The 27,818-nt window shown below is 39.4% G+C and overlaps 1 protein-coding gene across 2 annotated transcripts in view; it reads left to right on the top strand.

Moving 5' to 3' along the window:
- LOC108397041 (guanine nucleotide-binding protein G(q) subunit alpha) overlaps positions 1-27,818 on the top strand; it is a 275,802-nt gene that overhangs the window by 68,345 nt on the left and 179,639 nt on the right. For both annotated transcript variants that reach the window (XM_073228685.1, XM_073228686.1), the window contains exon 2: positions 25,904-26,088. In XM_073228685.1, coding sequence (XP_073084786.1) covers positions 25,904-26,088 — 185 coding nt within the window. The remainder of the gene's footprint in view (positions 1-25,903; positions 26,089-27,818) is intronic.

Raw genomic sequence — 27,818 nt, 5'->3', positions numbered from 1 at the left:
CACTGTCCTGGAAATTCTGATACATAAAGGAGGCCACACAGTCTCGTATACCAAACAGTATCAACCTTCACTGTTTTACCAAGCGTCAGGAGGCTCCTGAAACACATGTGTGAAAATTCTAGCATTTGCAGGTGTGTTCCTTAAGCCCTGCTGTGGTGGCATGGTGGCCAAGTTGACAGTGCATTAGACACACCTTTCTTTGTTTTGATATTCATTGAATTAAAGGAAGATTACTGACTTCCCATTAATTGGAATTCTCTAAAACCGTTTGGTAGGTGGCTGAGCTGAATCAGTTAGGAAGGAAAGAGACAAAATAATTCTAGAAAAGATGGAAATTTAGTTACAGTGCCTCTTCCAGTGAAACTCAGATGAACCCTATTTCCATAATACTACCATTGGCTGGTATTGCAAGCAAAGGATTAAACTGGACTTTCAAGATCACAAGATGACTAAGGTGATAAGGAAATGAAACCATTTTTATTAGGTATTTGCAAAGACATCTTAAATCTTTTTCTGGAAGGAAGCATAACATTTTGTGCCACTCTATTAAGTGGGATGTAAAATATTTGTGGCCACATTTTTGAGTTTGGTGAGAATAAAGAATTAAGTGTTTGTGATACTGAAGGACAATAATAGTATAATCGGTTGTTTCCACAGTGAGTATGTGTTCGGGCTGGATAAATTCCAAGGGCCAAACTGGGTTTTAAGGGAAGGCCTGGACCAGGGCAGGTATTAAGCTAGGCCACGGTGCAAGAGTTCATTGTAATTGTTACTTGGTTTTATATCCTTGCCAGCCAGCTGTATTCTACTTACTTCCTTAGTTTTCATAGCCACAACATTTATTATCTGTTCAAACACAAGCAGATTAAATACTGTAAGAGGATTACTTTAACAAAGCAGTCACACATGAACTCTCTGCTCATGTTTTGTTTTTGTTTTTTGTTTTAAGAAAGACAAGAAGGCCTGCTGCTGTGTTTAGGTGTGCTGGGATTCCAGGTCCTGTTGGGAGAGAGCCCTTGGAGCAGTCTGTGATTCTAGCTCCTTCCTTTGAAATGTGCCTGTCAGATTTCACTCTGGGAGAGGGCAAAGGGGAAAGCTTGCCTCTGCTCCATGCAGTGTTCTAGTCTGATTCACACTGACATTTAGATGTTGCCTTAAAAACACTGAACTATTTCCAAAGCATGAAAATTATTATTTTTTTAGTATTTTAAACATGGAAATAACAGTAAACACCCAGAGGTGATTTTGATGAGAAATGGCAGGGAATAATTAGGCCTTCTTGTACTTTTGATGTACATCAGAAGCGTCTCAAGAACTTGTCAAAATACACCTGGCCCTCAGCTCCAGGGATGGGCCCTGCTGAGAAAACACTTCAGAAAGCCTGTGGGTAACACCCAGAGCAGCAGCTTAGGAGCTCTGCCTCGCCTAACCTCACCTCCAAATGGTTAGCAGTGTTTCCATCAGGGCAGCTTATTGGCGATGATGCACTTGGGAACTCAAAATGATAATGACTGTTATTGGAGTATGTGATTTTTGTCCATAACCTAACTTAAAAATATTTTTTCATGTTTATTAAAACCTCTTGGTAGTGAATTAGAATTACTTATTTTGATAAGGTTTACTTAATATTTCTCTGCTGTCACCATTGGAAATGTTTTTTATGCTTTCCCAGGCTCAATCTTGTCTTTTGGTTTGAGCTACTAGCATGAATCCGATACTTTGTTTTTGTTTGTTATTTATTTATGAATAAGTCTTAGACATTTACCTATGAATTATGAAGCAATAGATGTGAAGTTTAATAGTCAAGTGACACATTTCTGATTTCGCATGGCTAACTAAATTTGGAAGACAAAAAATTAAATGTGTAATCTATTGAAATTTGATAAATAATACCTTTATAAAGCTAATTTAATTTTTCTGCAGTTTTAATTTGTCTTCATTTCATAACTATTCTCAGTTAATCATTTAAAAATAAAATCTAACAAGAGTCCTTTGGAATAAAGGCAGAGTTGAATACTGCTAATATACTTATTTTTTAAATTATTTGTGTACCATTGATAATTTTGTTACATATATGAGTAATTAAAAGTTGGGAAATGGAAAAGAGAATTTCTTATAAAACAAATATCTTCTGTGCTGAAGTGCAATTTAAGAGGTTTCTTCATTTTCTGTTCTGTTTTATAGAACTGCTAGGTCAAATTCTACCCCAGAATAACTTTTAGAACAACAGACCTTCTTAATAAATACAAAAATTGGTATATTTCCTGCTTTGAATCAACCCTCCTTTAGGCATATTTTTTCACTTTATTAGATGGGATAGAGAAATACAAAATATAGATACTACCTAATCTCAGCCTCCCCAAGAAACTTTTTAACAAATAGGGAACTGGATGTATTTAACTCTTATCTTTTTGCCCACTCATGGTTATCCTGTTGATCATCCAAATGCCTTTAGGCAGGTAGCTAGAAGCAAGGGGTGTGGGGCAGAGCTGCTCTGTAATATAAGGGCCAGAGTTCTGTTGGCAGTCAGAGCCATCCACGTTGGCCTGGATCAGTAGACCTGCTTTGTGTCACACTGACTGATCCTCTAGGGCAGGGTGAATACTGAAAAAGCTTATTTAGGGAACTCTGGAATGTAAACTTAAACTTTCTTTGACATCATTCAGAACTCTGGGGTCTGATAACTCATCGAGATAAGCCTCTTAGTGGTCATTCCCACAAACTGAATGTGGGGAACTGGGAAGATGGGTGCTTAAAAGGGCCTTGGAGTTCATCTTTGCAGCCTCCCCATCCTTAAAGAAACTCTTTCTCTGGTGTCCAAGTGAGAGACTCATTGTAACCATGGAATTAAGAACATATTGGGCTTTACAGAAAGGGGATGCCCATCTAGAAGAAAACATTTTAGAAACATAAGCTGTAAACCTGACAGATTAATTTGTCTTGTGTAATTTGTAAACTGACTGTGAAAGTTTATGTGAAAGTTGAGTCCAAACATATCTTTAGCAATGACCGATTGATTCAGATAAGTGAGTGAAGATGATTCTGGTTAAAGTTGACTGTGTTCAGCATTCATATTTTATACATGTGACTTAATTAAAGTGTACTGGAGTTACAAATAGAGGATATAAACCTTGCTCTCACAGTGCTTTTAATCTTATCTAAAGAATGCAGATTTTTTTCAAATTAATGGAGTTTATAAATTGTTTTGAATGTATTGTAGATGTTTCCAATGACAACATTAATATTTGTCATAGCTGCCCAACATTCTGTTTTATGGATGGAATCTGATTTTTGCACCAAGTCTCTGTTTATTGATTGATTTCAGTGTTTCATTTCTACCTATTATTTTCTACCCCTACTTTTTTCCCCAGCCATGAGAACATTGCAGTCACTATTTCTGTACATACATCTTTTTAAACTAGTTAACTGGTTCTTTCATAAAAATATTTATCTGTTGGAAATTAAGTGCAGCATATGCACATGGTAAAAAATTTCAGGTAGCGGAGAGATGTGTAAAATGAGGGGAAAAGCCTGCCTTCCCTGACTTCATTTCTTCCCCAGAGATAATCACTTCTAAACTCTTTATTTATATGTACAGAGGTTTTTGGTTTTTAATATATAAGAAGGCAGATATGAAAATGATCAAGTGGAAGGGACAGACAGAAATGAGCCTGGGAGTGTGGCTGATACCTCATGGGGAGGGCTTGTTCAAGCAAAAGGCTACTGCTGTGGACTTCAACGATGGAATTTAAGTATGTTATGATGTGTTTTCCTGGACCACGTAGTGAGAGCTATCTAGTGTGGAGGCACAGAAACAAATCAAGAATCAACACAAAGAAGACGTGAGCAAGCTGAACCTACTGCAGATAGGGAATGATGCAGTGCCTTGAGTGGGGAAATTCCCTTTGTAGAGAACTGAGAATTTGGTGGTGACTTTAGAGCTGACCAACACATGGATTTGAATGAGCTCAATGCACTCATTTATAATTGCCTACAGAGGAACTTCATTTCACAATGGGAACCTGGTGAGAACATTACAGTATGTAGTTTAAACCAGATACGAGGTTTTTTAATATGGAAATAAAGTACAGGAGGAAAACATGGTGGGGTGAGAGGTGGTTTTACACCAGGTGTCATAAGACTTGGCCACATGATGCAGGAATCTTTTCTGAGGGTAGTTTCTCCCTTGGGTTCAATACAAAAAAGCCAGATAGCAGGGCATTCCAGAGGGAATTGGAGCTTAGGATTCTGAACCAAAGCAGAGCCTTCTTTGAGGTTGAATATGAATAAAGATAGAGGAAATAAGGAAAAGTTTCCTACTCTGGAGAATTTGCATGCGAGTCTCTTATTGTTCTTTAAAAATATAGCTGGATTGGGTATTAGCCCCCCACATTCCCTAGAGATGGAGCAGTAGACTTCCCTCCTCAGCTCACGCAGACCCACTTTCCAGAGCTGTGACGTGGGGGAGATACTGGTGGTGGCCCTGCCTCAGCTCCTGTCATGCCCTCCTTGTCTCAGCCAGGGCCTTTTGGACTTGAGTGACCCGCATTGCCTGTGCATGGTGTGTCCTGACCTCGGGCTTCTGCCTTGCCCCCTGAGCCCAGCTTTTACTCTGCTGGGAACCCCCTTCTTGTGCCTGGCCTGGAAGCTTCTAAGTCCCAGTCACTCGAGAGAGTTTCAGAAGTTGGATTGTGTTTGGTTCCCACCATGGGACACTACTGTGACCACCTGCCTCACTCCCCAGCGGCCTGCCAGTGCCACTGCCCCGCCTCTCTCTTTCTCATTTCTACCCCACCCTTGCGCCTCATCCCTGTGCCTGGGAGAAGCTGCCCCGACCTGTCATCTTCAGGTCTTGACTTTCAGGCTTCTGGCTGTTGCTCTGTGGCCTCATCGCACATGTGCCTGTGCCTGGAGTCATATAGATCCGTGTTCCAACACCAGCTTTGCCCTTAGTAGTTCTGTGGGTTTGGGCAAGTGACTTAACCTCTCAGTATCAATGTCCTCATTTTCTATTTAATATTAAGGATTTCTGTCTGCATGTCTGTCATCTCATCCAAAAAAAATGAGTGCTAAAGTGGGCATAGAGGGATTGATTTTAAGACACAGGCTTTAAGGCGTATGTGAAATCGGCATGGGGAGAGCCTTGGGACACCTTAAAGAGGTCACAGTCATTTAGGACAGTTGTGCCATCTGCATGAAGCCCTCTGGGCAAAGGAACAGACACTGATTTTCATCATGAATCCCAGATTGAAAGTGTTGGGGGCAGCTGCCTCAGAAGAGCCATTGGGTAGGAATCAGACTGCTGCACAGCCAGGCCTCTCTATGTCCTGAGGTTCCAGGGTTAGTTACTGTGGGGTTTTTCTTTTTAGGGCTGCATAATAAGTCTCCGAAACAATTTTGGGAGGCTGCACGCTGGGGGTAACAACACAGCCTCACAGGGTCACCCTAAGGATGAATGCAGGTGACTGGGGCCTGACACACAATGGATGCTTGGTACATGGTAGCAGCCAGCATTCCTTTTACTGTTTTCAGCCCAGTTTTTAGGACCCTGTGCTAATTTTTACATCCATGAGGCCTGAGATTGCCTTTAGCATTTGGCGTAGGCTGCCTTCCTGGCTGAACCCCATGTCAACTGCCCCCACTCCTGACCTACACCTCCATGTCCTTCTTCATCCTCACCTCTTTGGCCCTCGCCTTCCTGGGCAGCCCCGTGTCAGGCCTCAGCCTCCCTCCCCTAGCTGGAAAAGGGTGAGAGATAATCCCTGGCTAGTGAGCACCAACAGTTTACGTACTGTCATTGGGCTAGTGAGCTGAAGCAGTCTGAGATTTTGAGAGAGGAAAGATGGATGCAACTCCTTCTCAGGAGTTTAAAATGACTAGTTTTAAATACTATCTATATTTTATTGTAGCAATGTGCTCTTGGGCTATTAATGTGATACTGTTTTGTTGTTCATACTATCTGATAAGCATGTTAATTTATTAAAATACAGCATTTCATCCAAAAACATAGAGTTCTGCTTTTTTGAACTGCTGACTATTAGAATAGGTACAGGAGATGCAGAAATGAATATTAATAAGAACAGTAGTTAACATCTGTCCAGTACTTTCTCTGGGCCAGGTAGTCTTTTGCATGGTCATACAGGTTCACTCCTTAATCATCAGTAGCTACCCACGAAGTCGGTGCCCCTCTGTACTGATGGGCTAAGAGGCCCAGAGAGCTTAAGTAATTTGCACAAGGTCACACAGTTGTTAAGTGGCAGGGCCAGGCTGTGAACACAGGCAGTCTGACACTAGCATCTGTGCTCTGAGTTCTCTTACTGTGGTAACCAATGTGGTGCTGGAGTATTAGCTTCACCTGGGAGCTGGTTAGACAAGCAGTCTCAGACTCCACCACAGCACTGCTGCATCAAAAGACACATTTGATAATATCCCCACGTGATCCCAGTGCACAGACAAGTTTGAGAAGCACTGCTCCAAACCGCTTGCCTCTGCCTTACTGTTTCCCCAGCCATGAGAACTTCATAATGGGGGAAATACAGGGACATTTAAGCATTTATAACTCACCTGGTACATGGCAACTTCCTTGGATTGTTAAACAACCTATTAAACATAAAGACAGTCCTTGGGCATTTTTGGTAAAATGTAGCCTTATTGTGAATTTAGTGCTCCAGGCATTTCAGAACCATTCCTAAACATCCATGTGGCACACACTTTTGTCTCTTGTCTTTCTCTGTGCATGCACACACACACACACATCCACTCATGTTTGACTTTTTTGTGGTTTGGTAACTTTGAAGAAGACATGAGACATCACTGGCACAAGGCAGAGGTGGTAACATCACTAACTACAAAATATCAACCATGCTGCTAGGTAATACTGTACTAAGGGAGAAGCTGCAGAAACTAATGAGAACAAGAAATCTTTTAAATGAATTTAGTGCTCCAGGCATTTCAGAAACCTCATGCTCATGACTTTTTGCTTCTTGTCATGTCTTACTTTTACAGTGAGACGCTCCCCAAAGGCTGTGCTCCCTGGAAGGGGCAGCCAGGCCCCTGCTGATGCCCACTGTGCATGGAAGTAGCCCTGACAGGCTGGTCCTCACCCCCACCCCACTCCCAGTTCCAGTAAATAAATTTCTCTCTTGTTACATAGGTAATTATAATCCAAATGTAATCACATAATAGACATAGAAGGAACAGCCAATCAGGCTAAGGGAGTTAAATGACAAGACTGAGGGAGATTTTGCCAGGCAGAGAAGGATGTATGGGAAAAAGGAGGAGGGAGTGAAAGCCTGGAGGCCTGAAGCAGGTGCCTAGAGCAGGGCCAGTGTGCGGGCAGAGATGCAGCTGAGGCCGTGTGGGGAATGGCTTCAGGCTTTATTCACCACATTGTCCTTTAAGAATTTCACTATGTGGCAGCCAATCTGTATATATACAATACAGATAAGAATAAAATAAGGATATTTTATACTCCTTAAAGTTCTTAGGAATTGTTTTCTAGACACTTCAGACTTAAAAGATTCCTTGTTCTCATTAATTTCTGCTGCTTCTCCCTTAGTGCAATATTAGCATGGTTGATATTTTGTAGTTAGTGATATTTTGTATATTTTGTAGTTACCACCTCTGCCCTTGGTCCTTTCTCCTCTGCATCAGTTAAATTTCCTTCTGGTATTTTGTTCTATGAACTGTTGCAGGATGTCTGACCGTCTTCTGCAGGGATGGCAGCAAAGCAAAGCATGCTAGCATTTTCTCTTTGGAACCAAGAAATATGCAGTTTAGGAAGTGTGGCAACCATATAAGTGGTGGGAAAATTAGTTAGAGGATGTAAACTTGGGCAATTCACTTAACTTCGGTAGACCTCAGTTTCCTCATTTAAACAAGGAGGGAGGTCTAGAACCTTTAGAAGAGACCTTTAAGAACACCTAAGTGAGGTCTAAAGTTCATGTATTTCTTAGGAAATCTCACCACCAGTTCTTGACTGTCTTTATGTTTAATGGGTTTTAACAGTCTTGTAAATGTAACTATAATAATCATTTTTCTCATTTATAATTTATTAATACTGGTCATGAATTGTGAATGACAGCTTAATTAAATCATCCATGTATAATTAGGACAACCTTTTTTTTTTTCCTGAAACAATCTATTTTTTCATCTCTGAATATACAGCTTACCTGTAACCTAGGTAATCAAATACTTTCCAAAGTTGGAGAGCTTTTTCTCTCTTTTTAATGAACATAAAGATCATTTTACACTTTCTTCAAGAGCCACAGGAATAAAATATCTCCGGAGAGCAATCTTGGCCTAGGTTTTGTATATACTGTTAATCTGGACAAACTTGACCAAAGGTTGTAAATTTAGTTTAATGGTAACAAAGCAACGTGGAATTTCCCTTTACTACTTATTTTCCTACTTTTGTGTAAAGTACCTCATAGCCACTTCATATCTCTTTTGAGTACTAACTTTTCAAAGCTGGCAAATGGATTTTCATTAAAGTATTCTTTATCTGTTTTGTGAAGGTGCCACATTAAACATGTAAAAGAAAATCAACCTTATCTGATGGATGGGCTCCAATTACTAGCTGAGGAACCATCTGTATTTGGCTTTGCACTGTGTTTTTGTACTTACATTTGAGTACGGGTGTGTCTGATGTTCTGGGAATTTACAATACTTCAAACAAATAAGGAAGTCTCACTGTGAAGACAGACCCAGAAGGAACTGGAAAGCTGACAGATAGACCATTGTCCTTCCCTCGGCTGTGCTTGCTTAATTCTCATCTGCGGCGGGCCAAGACCCTCAGCGTTCTGGGGTGGAGCATTGTCCCTTCTAGGCTACTGGCTGTCTCTTTTCCTGTCATCTTTTCCATTATGTCCTTCCAGATATTGGGTGTACAATGGAGTATTTAGATGATGTTCTTGTCACTCCCATAATGAGCAGGTAATTAGGAACTGCACCTAATTTAAAGAGACACTGTGCCACATTATGTTCATTGACTATTTGTATTTCTTACCGTGAATCCGACTCTGGATAAACTTAACTGATGTCAAAATAGCAAAACAGATCTGTCCTTGCATTACCATGAATAGCAAAGACTAGAGCTGGTAATTGACAAGGGTTAATATGAGGGCCTGTTGAATCTCATTTGTCCCCAGGTATCTTTCTGCCTGGTATAACCAGAAGGGATTTCTTTTGTGGCTGGTAGATGGGCTTTAAAATGATCTTGAGGCTCAACTTTGGCTCGGGAACCAAAACCTCCGGGGGAGCCCTTTGTTTCTTCAGGTTAGAATCATCTTCGAATCTCCATCAGCTTGAGTTTTTGTGGTCAGAAATGGGTCCTTCAGTGCCAGATATCTGCCATTTGAGGTTATTAGCTGTATGTGCTCACTGGAACTAATTTAACTACTAAAAATAATGCTTCATTCAAAGATACTATTCCTATACATTTAAAAAGTCATCACCCTTAAAGCATTGTCTAGTATGGTGCTAGTCAATTTAGCTGTTTTTAGTCGGCCATCATGCGTTCCGTATCTGTCCTTGACAAACTTGAGGACCTTGAGGACACCGAGATGGGTAAATGGGCTCCTTCACAGTCACAAGACCAGTTGGTTAGTGCAATAGAGTTCTGGGATTTGCAAACACTGTATTCTCACTACCCACCCACAGCTATTGGTAACATTTTGGTAAATTTCAGTGTTTATTTTTGTGAAAATGTTACATGCATGAATTTCTGTTGTTAAATAAGTATTGATCAGTCTTTTTTTTTTACTGTCTTCAGTGTCCTGAGATCAAGGACTATTTGTAATGAATTTAGTGGGGATTGATTAATTTCTTATTTTTTTGGCAAGTTTCCCAGGAAAGCAGTTGGAAATGTCCTCCAATTTTTTTCTTCCTTTGATTAGAACAGGGGCTAATGAAGTGAGGGTTATGGTTTAATCCAGTGTGCCAGTTCATTTTATACTGTGTCTAGCCAAACATTTTGCAAATGTATCATTATGTTCATAAAGCAGAGTGATGATGGATCACTGCAGAATTATAAACAGCCCAACCCAAAGTACATGTTCTGCTAATGGCAGGCCATCTAGTAGAAAAGAATCATTTTTTTTATGTCATATTTGACCACCATTAAAGATTTTCTTGTGTGTTCATCTCATTTCTTGGGTGTGCATCTCAAGACTGGGTCTTGAGGAAGTGCAAATAGGACACTGAACTATTTCAGTTTTGACTTCTCCTAAGATCAGTGCTCCTTCAAAGAAATCAGTCACCTCTTTTGTTTCATCTGGGATGTAAAGTCCTTTCTAATGGGGTAGAACATATTTTTTCACTTTCTTTTTAACAGTGTTTTCTTTTGACAGAAGGATACCTGTTCAGTTTATTAAATTGAATAGATGTATTAGCAATAAGAAAAAAAGAAAAGTTGCTCATTCTACCACCCAGAGCTTACCACTTTAACACTTCATTATAAATCTTTCTGCTGTACCTTTGCCTATATACAGATTTGTCAGATTTGTGTGTGTTGTGTGTAAGTAAATTTTCAAGAACTGGTATGATGTTTATGGATTTGTAATCACCTTTTTCATTTCCATGTTCATTTATCATGAACATTTTCATATTAATGTAATAACATTTTGTTTTTTATGGCTGCATGACTATATGCATTATTACACCCATCATCTATTTTTGAATGTTTAGACTTTAATTTTTTGATATGTTAAACCACTTATAGAATACATACCTTACAGCTAATATTTGAAAAATTCATAATTATTTCCTTGGCAAAAGTCCCTAAGAATGAAGTCATTTGGTGCAGGGATCTATGCAACACTGTAAGACATGAGAGCTTTTCCTGGATTTCCCTGAAAAACTATAGCTGTTGCATTTCCCCCTGGATATATAGGGTGCCAGTTTTCCTCTAGATCTCTAAGTCCTGAATAAAGTAACGTAAAACCAATCCTTGCCAATTTAATAAGTGAAAAATATTTTATTATTGTCATTTGAATTCTTCTAATATTAGTGAGGCTAAATTATTTTTAATTGATTAAAGGTGTGTGTGTGTGTGTGTGTGTGTGTTTCTAATTGCCCTTTTCCTCATTGGGAGATTTTTCTTCTTTCTAAATATGATTTGCAAGTACTTTTTATACATTTTACTATGAACTCTTTGTACTTTTTTTGCTCATAGTTAATTCTAGTGTATTAGATCCTATTTTTAATGCATTGAGTATTTAATGCATGTGTACAAAGGGAACTCATACCCTTTGTAGAATTGCTTCATGACATAAGCTGACACAAAAGTAAATTTATGAGGTCTCCCTCATATCTGTAGGGAGACTGCATATCAATACTGTTATTTATAATATATTTGATTATATGTTATATAATGTTATTTGGAAGTATTATAAACTTATAAAATAACATGACCAATCACCCAGCATGAAGTTAATCTTCTCATTTTCTTTTGTGATCATATAAGGCTATACCTAAGAAAGGCCACAGACTCTCTGAAGAGAGCCTCTCTCCTGACCTTCTCTCCAGTTTAAGACAGTGAAGGTCCCTGTCTGTGAGACATGTGTCACTTTTGGGCTAACATCGGTAGCTCTTGACTGTGTAATATGCACCCTAAGGGCTATTAGGACTCTGTGCTAGCTCTGGTACTTGTGGTTCTCCATGTCCTGTAGTCTTCACCTTTATAGCGTCTCTGAAGCTCTTCAATGCTGTGTGACAACCATCTTGTATTCCAGAAAGCCTTTCACGGGACATCCATATGTCTCAGTTCACCTATGATTAACACAGTTTACACACATTGCGTTAGCATAATTTTTGATAGTTCCCCCTTCATTCTCAAAAGTTACCCATTTGGGATGACAAATTATATGATCACTCTTAATCTTTAAGTATCAGGACATTAGTGAGCATATAAAATCAAGGTACTTTAACCAGGATCGCTTCTTTGATTTGGCCCAAAAAAAAAAAAAAAAGGTAAATAGCCTTGCCACATGGTCCTGTGTTCTTAATATGCCAAAGAGTTCAATGGCCATGTCTCAAAATGTGCAGCATATTATGGTTATAAAATACTTTCTTTACATTGTTACATTTTGATTCTGAAGATTTACTAATTCTAGTTGGACAGATTTGGTTTAAAATTAGGTTGAAATTAAAGTTCTGAAATCACGTTTCTTCTCAGTTGTGATGGGTAATTATTTGAGGTTTGGATTTAAAATTTTTTCTTCTTTGCTTTCTTTCCCTAGTTTAGTTTAGGTTCTTGGTCTCTAGGAATGAGTTGAGGGAGAAAAGAGGAATCTAATATTTTGGAGTCAGTTATTTTTTATATCTGCCCCAAAGTGATAACATTTATAAGACCTTCCAATAAGCACTAGTTTGGCCCATCAGTTGTATTCTTTCAGAGGTTTTAGTTAGGTTTAGTAAAAGTAAGTGAACTTTCTTCCTGGGGAGGGTTGAAGGTACATGTTCATATCTTCATAACAATCAAAGTGAGGACCCAGACTTAGCCTAGCTCTTGCATCAGTAGAATTTGGTATTTGCTCCTGGCCTGGTAAAGCTTCAAATGTATGTATGTATTCAGAACTTCTAGAACCTTCCCCATCTCTAATTCTTTATGGTGTGTGAGGAGGTTATAGGGACACACCTGGTACAGGAGCAAGAGTGGGACAGATGTGACACTGGTAGGCTCCATTTGTACTCTTGTCTCTCCCAGAGAACTGAGGCAGGACCCCACACCCACACCTCCTCTGGGCTGCCCTTTCCTCCTTCACGTAGCCATTTGCAAGTAGGGGGACAGTGGGCTGCCTCAGTCCTGTTTTCCTGGTTCTCCCTGCTCTTTCCACCACATCAGAAGCCTTCTTGCAGCAATCATTGTCAGAGATGCCCTTGTCCCTGGCTTGAACATTCGTCAGTGCACACTTAGTGTCATCTCCCTTCCGCAGGCCAGCGGGATGATTGCTAGAACAACACTTTTAGCTTTTACCACATCCTGGAAATGCATTTGCCAACATAAAGCATCTGAAAGTGACCCATTGGCTTCACCCTGGAGTCAGTTTTTCCTTCTGGATGCCCATTTGTGCTCAAGGTGCCCACTTTCCCCAGTCTGCCTGCATGTGCCACAGGGTCCTCTATGACCCCCCCACCCCATCCTCCAGCCTGCCAGAGACCAGAGCCACGCCTGCCTGTGCTGCCTTCTCAATATTGTTCAGGTCTCTCTTTCTCACCCTTTGTCCCACACAAAGTCAGACACGTACATCCTGCCTGGACCTTTGCCATAGCTTTGGTTGGACCCATTTCTTTGTCTAGCCTTTTCCCTTTTCCCTGTAAAATCGGAACTATCCACTCATGCCACACCTCTGTCTTCCGAATGGATTCCTGTGATGGGAGTTCACACCTCCTCACAAGTGTTCAACAGCTCCTCATAGGCTGCTGAATCAGGTCCAAACTGTGTAGCATGTGTTAAGTGGAACAAAAAAAAGTAACTACGACAAAGCCCAAATATAAATACATACTTCAACAGCAGCAAGCTTTCTAACTAAGTGATCTGGTATTTTGGCTAGTTAGATATTTGACAACTCATTAAAGTTTCATTACTGAAGGTGAGAGTGTTCTAGAGTTGACTGTGGTGATGGCTGCATGCATCTGCGAATATGCTAAAAACCACTGAGTTGTATATGGTTTCTACGATTCACTCCACTTAGCAAGGTCTCATGAATCAATATTTCCTTCTTTAAAAAAATAGTTTTACTGTTTTATGTTCAGTTGATCTAGTTTCTACCATCTTCGTTATTGGTTCCAGTAAGCAAGTACTGCTTCCGTGGTGCCGGCTTTCACTAGGTATCTTAATGACTTTCAAAATGGTTTCTGGTTGTTTTGTTTTTACTGAAATTATTATTACACAGCCTCAAATGTTATATTAATGTGTATATAGTTTGGACAATATTTGTTAGGCCATGTGTCCTAAAACCAAGACCCATTCTGAGAGCCATAGATTACCTTCGATTATAAGGCTCTTCCCCTTTCATTTTTTTCTTGGAACAATTCCATGGATTGTGTTGTAACAGGAGGAGAAGTTCCTTTTATATTCACTTCCCCTTTTATCAGTCAAATGGTAGGAAGCCATCATACGGGGAGCCTTACTAAACATTAATAAAATGCACCAATGTGCTTTTCCTAATTCTACTTCCTCAAGGAGCAAATCTGGTGATAAGACTGGCCTTTCTTATTTCCTGCCCCCTGTTATACATTTCTAGGTGTGATCCTCTTGGGCAAAGAGTGTGCTGTAGTCTCTCTCAGGAGAAAGCATATGTCCATGTGCAACTTAAGAATAAGGAAAAAGGTTGAGGTTGACCTTTGCTATTTCTGAAGAAACTAAAGGGGAAAAAGCAGAAGGTAGCACCCTGCTCCATTACCATTCTCTTGCATGTTGGTTATTGCCACTGGCTTGAACACTGGAGAAGCATATGGCCATCAGGAAAAATAAATTATAGGACAAAGTTTAAATTAATGAAACAAAACATAGGGCACCTCTTTGGTTGGTTGTGAAAATTGTTTTGACATCAATTGGTGGTGACAGATGTTGGCCTCTCTCTTTGGACAGCATATGTGAGTACTCAAGATGTATCATTGGGTCACTTTGGAATAATTCACCTCTAAATGAGCAGGGACATGTCATGTCTCTATCTTCAAAGTTCTGTGAGCATTTGTTACAAAGGGACTATATCCTCCCTCCACTGGTTAAGGTCCCAGCTTTTTTAAAAAAGCTGAATCTTAAAAATTATTTTTACTTTTTGCTTCTAAGGGAAGTGAGAACCCAAATGATTTCCTAATGCCTCTCTCTATGGCATAGTTGTTGAGTCCTCCCATAGTAGCCATTTGGAAATTATTATTTTTAAGAGTCATTGCTGGGTGGTATCCATGCTAATTATGACACCTCCAAGAGGTACTGTGGTTTTTGATTGACATTAGCATTTACCACCAAGAGAGAATTTTAAAAATGTGAACAATGCATAAGTTTGGCTTGCTTGTATGTGTGTTTTTAAATTGTTCTTTCTCTTCCTTTAAGAAAAGGGAAACATTTCTCTCAATTCAGTTTTCACTTTGATTAAATCTCAGATGCTACATGAACAGTGGATTTGTAAAAGCTCCGCCTAGCTCAGTAAACACTCTGTGAGCCAATTCACTAATCTTGTTTTTCATAGCACATTCTCTCTTCAAGATCCTTGCATAGTTTTATGCTTACTAGGCAAACTTGGAAAATACACAAGTCCTTCTTAGTATTCCTAGTGTCATAATTTGAAATATTGGGGTGATACTGACTCAGAAAAGCATGTGGTGTTCTGCAATCTAAATACCCCTGCATTTGGGGAGACAGCCCAGATCATTGCTTCTGTTAATTGGAGCAGTCTTACTCCCTCCCTCTAGCACCTTAATTCCCCTACCTCAAAAGATAATTATTTTTAGATGCTCAAAAGTGAAAAGCCACGTGAAGAAAAGGGAAAAAAATCTTGACATATTAACCTTGAAAAAAGACTACTGTAATTTTTAGTCAACTCATTTGAATTAAGATTTGAACACACAGTAAATCACAGTCACGCAGTCATGTTGTTTTCCTGCGTTGTGAGAAATATAATAAATGATTTTCAGTGCTGTACAGCTTACAAAGAAGGAAGATAATCATGAAATGTGAAAGCTGGAGGGCACCCTTGAAGTTACCCGGGCCAGTTCCCTCATCTCTCAGAGGCCGGTGACCACCTGCAGACTGCTGTCCCCGGTGAGTCTGGCTTCAGGTGGTCTCTTGTCTTCCATGGTGGTCTTGCTGCGCCGCACACCTGAGTGTAGATTGTTTCTTGGTGAATACGAAATGAAGTGGAAAATGGCAATTCAGATCAGTCCCAGGCCTTTTCCTCCACTATAAATTTAATTTGTTGTTTTCCTTTAGGGAGGGCCACATGAGGAAGTATTTATTAGTTTAATAAGATCTTCAGAGTGCTTTCCAAAGTGTATCTTGTCATTTTCCACCCAGGGCATGTTTAAAGTGTGCAGTTTATGATTATATGTAACCTAAAAATCTGGACTACTTTACATTCAAGTTTTTTATTATTTGAAATAAGGTTAAAAAATCTTGTGGACAGATACTTATTTGAGGATTCTACTTCTAATAAATATCATTGTTATAACTTGGTATTTTTCTGGTATTTTCATGCATTCCAAATAATTGTCAATGAAGTCCAAATTTTCTCTAAAAAAAGTGTGCATGTAGCAGTATTGCCACTTAATAAACATGAATAAATAGGTAAATGTGTATGTGTAATTTAGAGGCTAAAAAGTTTCATATCTTATGGAGTTTTATCTCATAGGCAATGAAATTATAGCGCAGTTTTTCAGTCTGCTTTGACTCATCCATTAGCATAAGGACCTCAGTCATGTCTGTGTCCTCGCCCTTGTTGGAGGCCCAGAGAATGTAGAACTTAAATGGCATCGTATTTTTCATGGGTATCCTTCACGCTGATGCCGTGGGCCTTGTAAGTGTACAAAAAATGTTCTTGTTGGAATGAATAAGCATTTCAAACCATGCGTGCCTCTCTCTACCCAAACCTTTTCCTCTTAGGCTTCTCTAAGGAATCTAGGACCTCCATCCATGTAGTTTCTCAAGCCCCAAACCTAGGAGTTATGTCTGTTTCATCTCCTTCCCTTTCCACCCACTTCTCCTCCATATCCAAGTCGATCCTGAATCATTCCCCATAATGTCTCCTGCCATCCTGATCTAAACTATCATTAGCCTCTGATTGGATTATTGAAATACTCTACTAGCCTGTTGTTACAGTCCACTCTTTACTTAGCATAAATCAAACCATATCACTTCCCTGGTTAAAATTCTCCAAGGCTGTCTGGTGTACTTAGAATAAAATCCTAACTTGTTTCCTGAAATGCAACACTCCTTATGACTGACTTAGCCTCTGCCTCTGTGGCCAATGCTTTCACATTCTCTCCTGTCTTTCCCTACCACCTCTATGCCTTGGCCACACTGGCCTTCTTGTACCTTCTACATGCCAGTCAAGTTTGTTCCCACTTTGACTGGATGTTAGCTGCTTCACTGTCTAGAATGCTGTTTCCTTCTCATTTTCTTGTGGTTGGATCTCAAATATTCAGGCATCATCTCAATGCATCTTCTCAGAAAGCCTTTCCCCAGCCTTCCAAATTAAAGTAGCTGCTAGGTTACTCTGTAGTTCATTATCCTTAAATTCTTTAATGCAGAGCACCCATCTGATATCTTATTATCTGTCGACCTATGTGTCCCCGACCATTCTCACTTGCATATTACCTTTGTAAAAGGAATGACTACATCATCTTGTATCTTTATGCCTAGATGGGGATGTTTGGCATGCAAAATAGACCCAATAAAATTATGAATAATTCAAGCTAGAAATCTTCAAGCACTATGGCTCTAAATAGTGATATACTAGAGATACTTACCTCAGTATTTGGGGAAGGGAAAATCAGATTCAGGGCCTAGACAAGGGTAAGGTGAGTAAAGCACTTGCCTCAGATCAAAACTTAAGGAAGGTTCTCAGGTGCCAGGCTCACACTGCATGTTTTTAATCCTGACTTTATTTAAAATTGTGATCATTTTGGTCATCTTAGATTATTTTTGGCAAAAGTTGATTAAAAAATATTATTTCTCTTGATTATTAAGTTTTTGTTTCCTAACCCCAGTCCTGTGTCATACTATTTTCTCATTTCCCACTTGATTTTGCATTGTAAATTAAAGCTACTATTTATTGAGTACTTACTATACTTTACTTGGATTAACTGTCTGAAACCTCACAGAAGAGCTATAAAGCGGGTAGTGGTATTTACAGATGAGAAAAGTCTTCTTAAATAGCCAGGTAACTTACCCAGGTCACAGAGCTATAAAGAGGAGCAACCAGGATAACAGCATATGCAGAATATGTCATATGGGTAGAAACAGATATCTAAAGTGGGAGGGAGATTTAGGATGTTTAACATCCTGGCATATTTTTTCTCCTATTTTTTGAGAGGCCTTTAAATAAATGTGCAGTGAGCAAGAATTATGGTTAGAGAAGGAAAGGTTGGTCTGCTAGGTGGGTAGGAAAGATGAGGAAGAAGGAACAGAAGAAATACATCGGTGAGATGCTTTAGGAGACCTAGTTCAGTATGCTCCATAAATTTTATTTATCCCCAATGGGAAAAGGACATGAAAAACTCACTTGTTTGGATCAAACACTCCATTATATTTAAAAATACTTTGGTGACAAACATAACTTTAAAGCGCAGAATGATTTTGGGAAAAAGTTTTCAAGTTATAAAAAAAAAAAGCCATTGCACACCACACTTGAAAATGAAGTGGAGATAGTTAAGTGTAAAATGTAAAATTATAAAAGACAGAGTAACTAAATATATGTTTGAGCCTTTTAAAAATCGTAAGCCAGTTTAAATCACAAAGAACATGAATTAAATACAAATTTTAAACGTATCAAATTTCACAGATGAAAAGAAAACGACACATTGGGGAAATATTTGTGTCCAAGGGTTAATTTTGTTTTAAAAACTGAAATTTAACTCTAGGAAATCAATAAGGAAAACAATAAGTTCTCGAATTAAAACGAAAGGCAAGTTATAGTGAAGTACAAAGTCTGAAAGAAGTTCTCATAAATAAAGATGTAAATTAAATATTTATTTTTGTTTCTCAAATTGTGGGCCTTAAAAAGTGTCATGTGGTTAAATAAAAAGTGGGTAAAGAAGAGTTTGATGGATGTATCAACTGGCACCACTATAGGATGGCCACGGTCTTTACAACTCTTTTGCCTAATTGTATCTCTATTTTCCTAAGGAAGTAGAGATTCCGGTGAAGATTTTTCTTCAGGGATGTTTATCATAACATTATTTATAAAAGTGAAAAATTAGAAGTACCCAAAATGTGTTACAACAAGGGAATTATTACATCCTTAGGATGGCCTTTCAGACAATCATTATTAACAATTTCTGAAGAACAGTTAGCATCTTAGAATAATTATCACAGTATATTAAGTGAAAAATAATACTACAGTATTATTTCAGTTTATTTTAGAATAAGAACAGAAAAAGTAAATTTCCCTAGAAGACTGGGAAGAAATATACCAAAATGTTCAAATTTTAGATATTTTGAAAACTTGTGTTTTTCTGAATTTTCTGTAGTAAATATTTATAACTCTTATAAATTAGAAAACATATAAAAAGAAAGTTGATGAGAGGACATAAGGTCAGGAACTGTGGGCAGACAGGAGACCTTGATAAATTCTAGTCTCCCTTCTTCCTCATTAGTTGTCAGCCAGCAGAATCCGTGGAGTTACTTGCCTTCCTCTGTAAACTAAGTAAGTTCAGGGCTTCAAGCCTTTTCTCTGGAACACACCCAAAGGCAGAAAAGAGTGAGCTTGCGTTCCTAGAGGAGGAAAGGATGGGACAGTTTGTGTAAAGGTAACCTCCTGAAAAAGTGTAGCATGAAAATTCATACAAACTTCCTGTTCTCCAAACTATACTGATGTTAGCTTTTAAATTAAAAAAAAAAATTGAGATATGATTCCTGTACCATAAAATTCACCATTTTAAAGTGTAAGTTTTAATGGCTTTTAAGATATTAAAAAAATGTGCAAACTGATGCTAGTTTTTTAATAACCAGATGTTGCCCACAGACACTTCTTGGTAAAGTTGACACCCCAAGAAAATGCTCTTGCACCCTTGAGTGACCTTGGAGACTACCAGGTCACCTTTCCCAGGAGGATTTTACCACTTTGGAAAATCCAGGACTAGATGATCTTCTAAATATTTTTGATAAATTACATTTTCAATGCATTTTGCCTGTCTTTCCTTTAAAATCAACTTAACTGATGAGCTATTATTAATAGTCCTGGTTACTACAGTTGACCCTTGAACAGTGTGGCAGGGTAGGGGCTTAGGTGACAATCCCCACACAGTTGAAAAATCTGATTTCCTAAAAACTTGCCTACTGATGCCTACTGTGGACTAGAAGCCATACACAGTCGATTAACAGATATTATGTGTAGTGTCACTGTATTCTCACAATAAAATAGAGAAAAAATGTTTTTTTCAAATTCACAAAATCTCCAAAAATGTTTCTTATACATTCCAAAATCCACACATAAGTGGATCTGCACAGTTCAAACCCATGCTGTTAAAGGGTCACATGTACTAATTTACTGACCTGTTCAGTTTCCACTCACAGTTGGTGATACTGAATTCATTTGTATGCTACATTATAAAAACTGGTACCTTATCTGACTTTGCAGGGGATAAAGGGTTAAGTCATTCCTAACTCCTATCCTCAAAGGATGGTCTTCTAAGAAGAGGAAGTTAATGTGACTTTGATATTATGATATAATGTTTCAAATGCAGGTTTCCAATTTAAGTGGAGGAAAATGTGCAGAAGGCAGAATACGTGTAATTTGAAGTGTGCAGTCCAGAATGTGGACAGTACACGGACTGCATCCTGACCCAGTATTATTAAATCACTTTTATCTCAGGGCTATTAATTCTTTGCAGGTGTGGTTTGATGGTGTGCTTGTGGGTAGAATATTCCTCCTTGAAATTTCCGACTTTGCTTTATCCAGGTTTATGTGGAAGTAGCCCAGGTTCAGCTGCAGTGGTGCTGAGAGTCCTCATTTAGACCTGGCCTAAAGCAACGGACCTTCACTACAGTTACGTGAATTATAATTGAGCCCCGTGAGACCAGGGTTTGTTCTTAGCCGTCCTTCTTCTGGGTGCTGGCCAGTCAGGAGGGCAGGGCAGGGGCATTTGGCCTGAGCCTTCACATTCATTAAAGGCTTTAGGTGTAGACTTCTGGTGGTTTGACAGTGCCTCCAAATACAGTCATGAAAGGCACTGGCAGGATGAAATGAATGTATTTATTGTACAACTTAAATACCACAGTTTTTACAACTGTTTTGGCATTTCTTCATTTTCCTGGGAGCCTAAAAGAAGTGGCAATGGTGTGGGTCTGCCGCAGCCTTTAAGAGGCCCTGAAAAGGCCTATTTTGTGCCCTTCTTTCAGGAAAAAGGGAGTAAACCATCGGGACCCTTAAAGTTCCTCCAAGTGCAGTGTTCAGTGGTTGGTTTCTGGGCCCACTGTATGAAAACTGGGGACACCAGTGTTCTTCACCACAGTGACAGTAGTAACATATTTTTAGGGCATTGAGCAATTCTTTCTATACGTGGATTGTGATTGTTGTAGTTGGTTGATAAAAATATTTAAGAAGCTAACTTCAGAATGAGAGAAGGAACCAATGAGTACATGATTGCTTTCAACAATAAATGATAATTGTCATTAAGAAGTTAATGTATTACTAGAAGTAAAATTACCATTTCAGGTAGAAATGTCCTGCCTTTAAAGATTAATTGGAGAACCAGTTGCAGATGACATTGTGCAAATGGAAACATTGGTGTAAAGATACAGATGCTTAGCATGAGTAGCGTACCTAGAGTAAATTCAGATTTGTGGCAGTAGCTGTATGTGGAAATCCTCTTGTGTTGAAAAGATCTTGGCAAGGCCTGAAGTAGAAGCCTCAGGATGTGTGCGTGAGTGCATACGTCTAATATGCTGTATCCTAACAGTTTACAAAGTGATGCCCCCCATGGTAGGATATTGAATTCATACTTGGTGTTTGTGCTTAAGGAAGGACATGTGAAGTGAACTGGGGATTGCTCTCTGTGCTTTACCCTGATCCAAAGGGCAGGGAAACAGAAAAACCAAGTATCTCTCAAAGCCAATTATGTGTGCTGGATGAAGTGTCCTTTTTAAAAGCATGATTTTTAAATAGACTCTTAAATTCTCATTTCTGGGTGTTTTAATGAGCTGGGATGAGAAAAGGCAGAGTACTTGCCTGAAACTACCAGTAACTTCTGGGGGAAACTTGAAGCCGTATTTATAGAGAGCACTGAAGGAGAAAACAGGAGAATGCTGTGTCATGTTCATAGGCTTGTTAAAGTCATGAAATGACTCACGTGGAGATAACGTTCAAAGTCGCAAAAATGAGGTCCTCCCCCATGGTTTTATAAGGGCTCCTTGCTAGATTCTGTTTTATTAATGGCTTGGGGAACAGTAGGTTTGTATTTCTTTACAAAGGGCAAGGGTTATTTATGCTCTGTGCTGTGAAAAGAGATTAAGCCATCACTGGATTCAAAAAGCCATCTACTTGTAGAAAAGTCGGCTTTCTTTCACTCCGAGATAAACAATTGTGAAACCTCTCATTGCACTTTTAATGTGGCCTTAGGAAACAACACCATTTTATATGATTTGGGAACAGCTGGGTTTTTGTTGTTGTTTTGTTTTTCACCAGTTTTTTTTATCCTAATCATGAGTACATTGTTAAAATGTCCATTTCAAAATCCTAAGATATTGCATAACTCTGTAAAAATAGAAGAACATGAAATTTGGCTTATACATTTGTTCAGACCAGTTCATTTGCCTCCAAGATAGAATTGTTCATGGAACAAAGGAGCTGAATTTTTTTGCTTGGTTGATGTTTTAGTCCCTATACTTGTTTTTCAGCTAAATCCAGGGTTAGTACAGAATAGTTTTTAATTGACTGCATTTATCATTCTACTCCAGCATTTGTATCACATGCACTTTCCTTACATGAAGCTTTGCCTTCACTTGGAATCTGCGGCATTGATGTGTGAACCTAAGTTCACAAGTAAAATTTATCTGGGGGTGGGGGTGGCCAGTCACCTGGAATATGGCAGCATAATTCAAAACGGGTGAGTTGAAGCACTATTCAGAAATTCAGAATTCGGTTACACGGATAAAAGTTGGTTGTGGTCAAAGCCAGTTGAGACATTTTTAGACGTGGGCAGAAGTTAATTATCCTGGATTTGGGGCAGCTGTGACTAAAAGTAGTGACAAATCCAGAGTGGGTGTTTGAAGGCTGGGTTGAGCCTCTGTGCTACCTGTTACTGGCTGTGTCATCTTAGCCCTGAAACCTCACCTGGTTTCTTTTCCATGAGGATAAAGACATGTATGTCACAGATTTTTGAGAGGATAAAAAGTGTATTTCAAAATGATTGGCAAAGTATAAAAGGTTGAACACAAATTTCTTTTGGTTTCTTTCACGAGAAGAATATTCAGGAGGTGGAGGCCACTGTTTTCTGTCTTTATTGGAGATTGGTCTTAAAGTGTGTGTGTGTGTAGGTGTATATGCACACTCTGGGGGACAGGTACTGTGTCCATTCATACACTGGGGGAGAGCCAGGAGTCCTGGATTCTAGTTTGGGCTCTATCATTTCTTCCTCATGGTTGACCGTTAGAAGAGAGCTAATAAGAGTGAGTTGTGACTTTGAAAACACTTCATAAACTAGAAAGCCATGATATAAATAAGATGTATAGAGGAAGGGCCATCCTTCATCTTATTAAATTGCCCCTGCTTTCCTTTTGGTATTGGTACCAAAGTGCCAGCAGGAAGCACATGGCACACTGCAGCTGTTGGGAGGAAAGCCTTATAAAGGGACTTTACAGCGAGCGGGCTGGGTGTAGGTAATTGGTGAGGGCTAGTGCTGTAACCGGGGTCCAGCATCAGCCAGGCAGGGGGAGAGAGAGCAGGTACAGGAACCCAGCGGTATGGAGAGGACTGCCTGGCAGGAGCTGTGGCCTTGCGAAGGGGACGCCTTCGATGGTACCCTTGCAGGGAGGCAGCTGAGGGAAGAGGTCCTGCTCTCTGGTCTCCTGCTGTCTCCTATGGACTAAACCCCAGAAAAAGACCGAGGACAAGAGAGCTGTGGATGTGAAATCCTTATGGGTCAGTCTCCCGGGCACCAAGCGAGATGAGAAAGTGGGGAGAGAGGACATGCCTGGGGCAATAGGAAAATATCTTACTGTGGCATTGATTTGTGGATTCTTTTTTCTTTCCTCTTCATTTGGCCCCATGCATTCACCTGCCTGTCCCCTACCTCTCTTTGATCATCACTGCAATGGGCTGGGCTTGATGACTAGACCCAAAGAGGTGCCACGTGTTGACTGCTCTTGCCTAAGGCGACTCAAGTGAAACATAAGCCAGTATAGCTGCTGCTTTCTTGTTTTTACTTTCAGGGCTGTTATAAAAGCTTCCCAGACAGCCAGGAGGAACAGCCCCTATTGCCTGATTCTCTTTCCTTTCTTAGACCCTTAACCTCACACATTAAAATTTCTTCTTGTTTATGTTGTGGAAAAAACTGGCAGAGATTCTGATTTGATGATTATGTCTGATTGTTGGGACTCAGAGCAAGCCATGGGCTCTGGGGAGGGATAATAAACAAAAAAGCAGTCTGGATTTTTTTTCCTGTATACTTTGAATTGCTTGGGAGAGCAAAGATACTAGTTTCTTTTTATAAATTGTTGATTGATAATGAGAAACAATTTCATAGCTTTATTTTTACTAGAAATGCTTTTAGGTACTTCCTGGTGTTTTCCCAGTATTTAATGGCTGGGATTATAAAATACGCATCTTAAACTTTCTGGAGTTACCTCGTCAAGATGGGTTGATAGCATTCACAGTGCAGTGTTGACTTTATATTTCAAGGAATCCGCATCACTTCATTAAAAGTCATAGGAAAATGATAATGGATTCAGTGAGCACAAGTTTGGGACTACATCCTTCACTGTAACTTTGTGAGGCATCTGTGTTTACCAAGACATCTGTGGTCATTTGAGTGCTTCTATGAAAAAGGTAATACTTCTTTGAACTTTTTGTCATTATTTATAAAGAGAGTAATGAAATCTGACCACCAGAAAAGCAAAATGAAATTAGGACAGATGATGTAGTCCTAGTTTTTAGTTGTCCTTTCCACTTTTTTTTTTTAATGCCTTGTAGATGGGAAATGGCAGTAAGGATGCTATAGTCATCCTGTGTTTTATTTTCACAGATTTCCATATTTAATATCCAAATAGGTACTTTTCATTTTTTTCCCACATTGTTTGGGAAAGACAAAGCTATTTGTTGTTTTAGAAACCTCAAGGAAATCTGACCGTGAGTGAGAAATATTCAGAAAGAAGTGATACTTTTAAAAAAGCCACTTACATATAGAAAAATGAAGCTTTTAGATTCATTGTGGAAGAAATACATTGTCATTCAGTGAAATGGTTTCACCTTTCCATTCTACCTTCGCATAGTCATCTGTAGTTTTGTTAGAGATTATCTTCAGGCTGTGGTAACAGGAAAGAAATATTAAAAGAGAAAAATAACAACACAGAAGAGAAAGATCCAATAACAGTAAATTGCTGCCCAAGAATGGGCAGAAGAAAGGAGAGTCCTGGGGCTGTTCTGAATTAGATGATTTCCTTGGGATCACTAAGCCCACATACTTAGTGTTAATACTTGCTGTCCAAAGAAATCCTGATCTTTCTCATAAGGATACGATGCTTTCTGTATACCCCATCTTAAAGGAGAAGATGTCTAGAAAACTTCAGGCGTTTTTCTTACTGCTCTCTGAACACCATTTATATGAATGCAGTGTCATTTCCAGATCCAAATCCTGGCTTACCAAGCAGCCTCCTGGAAGTGTTTCTGATATTCTGCAAGGAAGAGAGCTTTTTCAAGTGTTTCTTCTGTTCAAAAGGTGCTGTTTTCATTGTGTTTCTCATAAGATATGTGGTTAAAAATCACTATCAAAATTCCATGCTGAGTGACTTCCAAAGAGGTGACTTTTTTAAAGCATACCTGCTCTGAAACGGACTCCCATCCCTCTGATTTTGTTGAGTGTTCACTGTAGGTGATGTTTCCCCTCTACTGACGATGCTCTCCTGCGCGTCTCCTCTCATCAGGCCATTCTGGGAAGTCAAGTTCAAGCCGCCCTTTCTAGTTGAGTTGCCTGGGAGACCGCAAAGGTATCATGGTCTGATTAGCTGGTGTTGTCCATCTTTCAGGGACAGGAGAGAGCGGCAAGAGTACGTTCATCAAACAGATGAGAATCATCCACGGATCAGGCTACTCGGATGAGGACAAAAGGGGCTTCACCAAGCTGGTGTATCAGAACATCTTCACGGCCATGCAGGCTATGATCAGAGCCATGGACACGCTCAAGATCCCCTACAAGTACGAGCACAACAAGGTAGGCTTGGCCACGGTGTCCTCACATGCCTGGGCTGCCTCGCACATTGTTGAAATGTACGTTTTCCACCTCTTCGTAAGTGGCACTTTTAATGGTTCAGTAAGTTCTTTATAAATGTTTTTCTTTTCCATTACATCTTTAAAAAATTGGAGTTCTGTTCTTAGTGGTATCAGTGAAAGACATCCTTGGATGTTTGAAGGTAAATTTATGGAGGAGTTTTTTGTTTTGTTTTGATTTTTATCAAAGTGTCATTGATATACAATCTTATGATGGTTTCACATAAACAACACTGGTTTCAACATTCATCCAATATATGGAGGTTTTAAAATTTAGGGGCACACATGACATGCGGACAGTAGTTTGTGAGTTCAGGACACATGGACCAAAGTGAGGGAATTCAGAGATGAGGTACAGCCTTGTGTCACCTCCCCCTGTTTGTGCTTCCTTGAAAAAAGAATGAAAACAGCCTAAGATCATTCTCTGTTTAATTTTGGATTTCGTGACTTCCTTTCAATAGTACCACAAGCTTAATTTTATTTCAAAGTAGGTCCATCTGTCATTTCCAATAACCTGTCAAACGCATTTCCCTGCAGTTGTGCTGAAGTGGTGGAAACTTCTAGAATCACATGAGAAAGGATTAGAAAAAAACTGAACTTTCAGCTTTTTAGAAAAGAAGCACGCTTTTCCAGGATCTAGCATTATCTCTAAGTTTAACTAGAAAGGCAGGCTTTTTATTCAGCTGAAAGCAAATGCTGCAAGTGCTCTCCCTCCAAAAATTATGGATCTGTGATGCCAAACAGGGCTGGTGCATCTGAGAGTGGCTCCATGTTTGCGTTTGCCATGTGGTTGCCTTGCAGGAAGCTCATGGGCAAGGCCGGGAGTCACATCTGGGAGTGACACCTGTGCAGAGGCCTCCATCCTAAGGGAAGGGAAACCTATTTGGAATTTGTAGAAATGTCTTTCTAGTCTGCTTTCTTCCCTTCCAACTAAACCATCAGCATGTGCATTGATGGGTTCAGTCTTTGTTCCTTAGGGCTTGTAGAGTGCTGATCTTAACAGCGAGTTGGTAAAACCTCACCTTTTGTGGACAAAACACTGCATCTGCACTTACAGTTCTTTTAGGGCCTTCTGTCAGAACTTCCATTTTCTTGGCACTCATGAAAATCTACTCAAGTACGTTTCCATATACCAGGATTAATAGGTAAACCTCAAGGTGGCATACCCACTGTGACTCACAAGCCAAGATTGAACTCGCAGAGGTGAATTCAGGTAAAGTTCTGTGCACCTCCACTTCTGAAACCATCTAGAAGCTTCTGACTATACAGATCATCTTAAAATTAGGCATTTCCTTCTTCTTGGTTGGTTCCTTGAAATTCAATGGCTGTTACTAGTCAATTGATACTCTCTCATCTTTAATTTTCCAATGGCAACAAGAGAGTCTGTCTGCAAATAACAGAGTTCTGCCCCAAGTGGTCCTTCCTGCTTCTACTTGTAAGAGTGAAAAAGATCTGGGTAGGTGTATGAATCTGGGGACATGACACCTGAACCAGATGAGGCTCCTGGATATACAAGTAGTCTAAATTTTAAAGGATCAAGGTTTTTTTTCCCCTCCCAAAGAAATTTCAGTGTAGTGAGTTTCTGAAATAGGTGGCATGCTTAGTTTTTGCAGTTGTGAGAAAATTCTGTTGAAGTAATTTTTTTTAAATACCGATGAGTTTCCTAGTCCATAA

The sequence above is a fragment of the Manis javanica genome, chromosome 2 (genome assembly GCF_040802235.1).
Source record: "Manis javanica isolate MJ-LG chromosome 2, MJ_LKY, whole genome shotgun sequence".
NCBI classification, from domain to species: Eukaryota; Metazoa; Chordata; class Mammalia; order Pholidota; family Manidae; genus Manis; species Manis javanica.
The sequence above is the reverse complement of the archived record's forward strand: the minus strand, read 5'-3'. Positions and strand labels throughout refer to the sequence as shown.